The 982-nt window shown below is 37.4% G+C and overlaps 1 protein-coding gene across 1 annotated transcript in view; it reads right to left on the bottom strand.

The window, feature by feature from the left end:
• Positions 1-507, bottom strand: part of LOC140322246 (olfactory receptor 5G9-like) — a 6,751-nt gene extending 6,244 nt beyond the window's left edge. The window contains exon 1 of the mRNA XM_072398831.1: positions 18-507. Within this exon, the coding sequence (XP_072254932.1) occupies positions 18-507 (490 nt within the window). The remainder of the gene's footprint in view (positions 1-17) is intronic.
• Between the last annotated feature and the right edge of the window lie 475 nt (positions 508-982).

Below are 982 nucleotides of genomic sequence, written 5' to 3'. Positions count from 1 at the left end.
ACAGAAATCAAACTGACCTATCAAAATAAATTCACTGGTTGTAAGACTGAATATTATTGCCCAAGAACCAAAAACCAACTGGAAGCAGAGGCTTGGTTTCATTGTTACAATGTAGTTCAAAGAATTAGAAAGAGCTACATATCGATCATAAGACATTACGGCAAGGAGGAAACATTGGACAAACCCAAAGATACCAAAGAAATACAACTGAGAGATACAGCCACCGAGAGATACAGATGGTTTGAACTTTAGAGCGATGTCTAACATCATCGGCACAACTGACGTGGTTACAAGAACATCAGCTATGGCTAGATGTTTAAGAAAGAAGAACATTGGGGTTTTGAGGTTATTGCTTATCATAACTAAAAAGACAATTGAAAGGTTTCCACCGGCTATTGCTATGTAGAGTAACAGCAGGACAACAAAGAATAGAGGTCTGAGGTTGTGAAGGCTTTGGAATCCAAGAAGATGGATCTCAGTAACTTCTGTCCCATTGTCACTGCACATTGTATTGGGAAGTTAACCTGATGACATCAGAAGAGATAAAAATGGCTACACACTGTTCAGAAAAAGCATATTAAGTTAAAAAAAGCTTACGCAAAATGATTTGTCAGCAAATTTACTTTTTATCTTTAAAGATGAACAGGTAACCAAACAAAAATCATCCAGGAAAAAATATGTGCTTCATGCACTTGTGTTGACCAGAAGAGTCATAAAAAGGGATAGTAGGGTGAGAAAATCAGTGAATTAGGTTGAACCTGTAACCAGATTTGTAACGGGAGGTGACCATGTAAAAAAGACTGGTAGGTCACCTACTCTGTTCTACTGCTAAGGAATGGATGTGTAAACAAAAATCTTTCAATAGATAAAACAACATCAGTATATGGGGCCGATTTATTTAACCTCTCCAAGACGGGAGAAGAGATAGACTATCGTGGGAGAACAAGGGTGATTGAGGAAACCTAAATTAGATTTCCAAAAA

Source organism: Pyxicephalus adspersus, chromosome 2 (assembly GCF_032062135.1).
Source record: "Pyxicephalus adspersus chromosome 2, UCB_Pads_2.0, whole genome shotgun sequence".
NCBI lineage: Eukaryota > Metazoa > Chordata > Amphibia > Anura > Pyxicephalidae > Pyxicephalus > Pyxicephalus adspersus.
The sequence above is the reverse complement of the archived record's forward strand: the minus strand, read 5'-3'. Positions and strand labels throughout refer to the sequence as shown.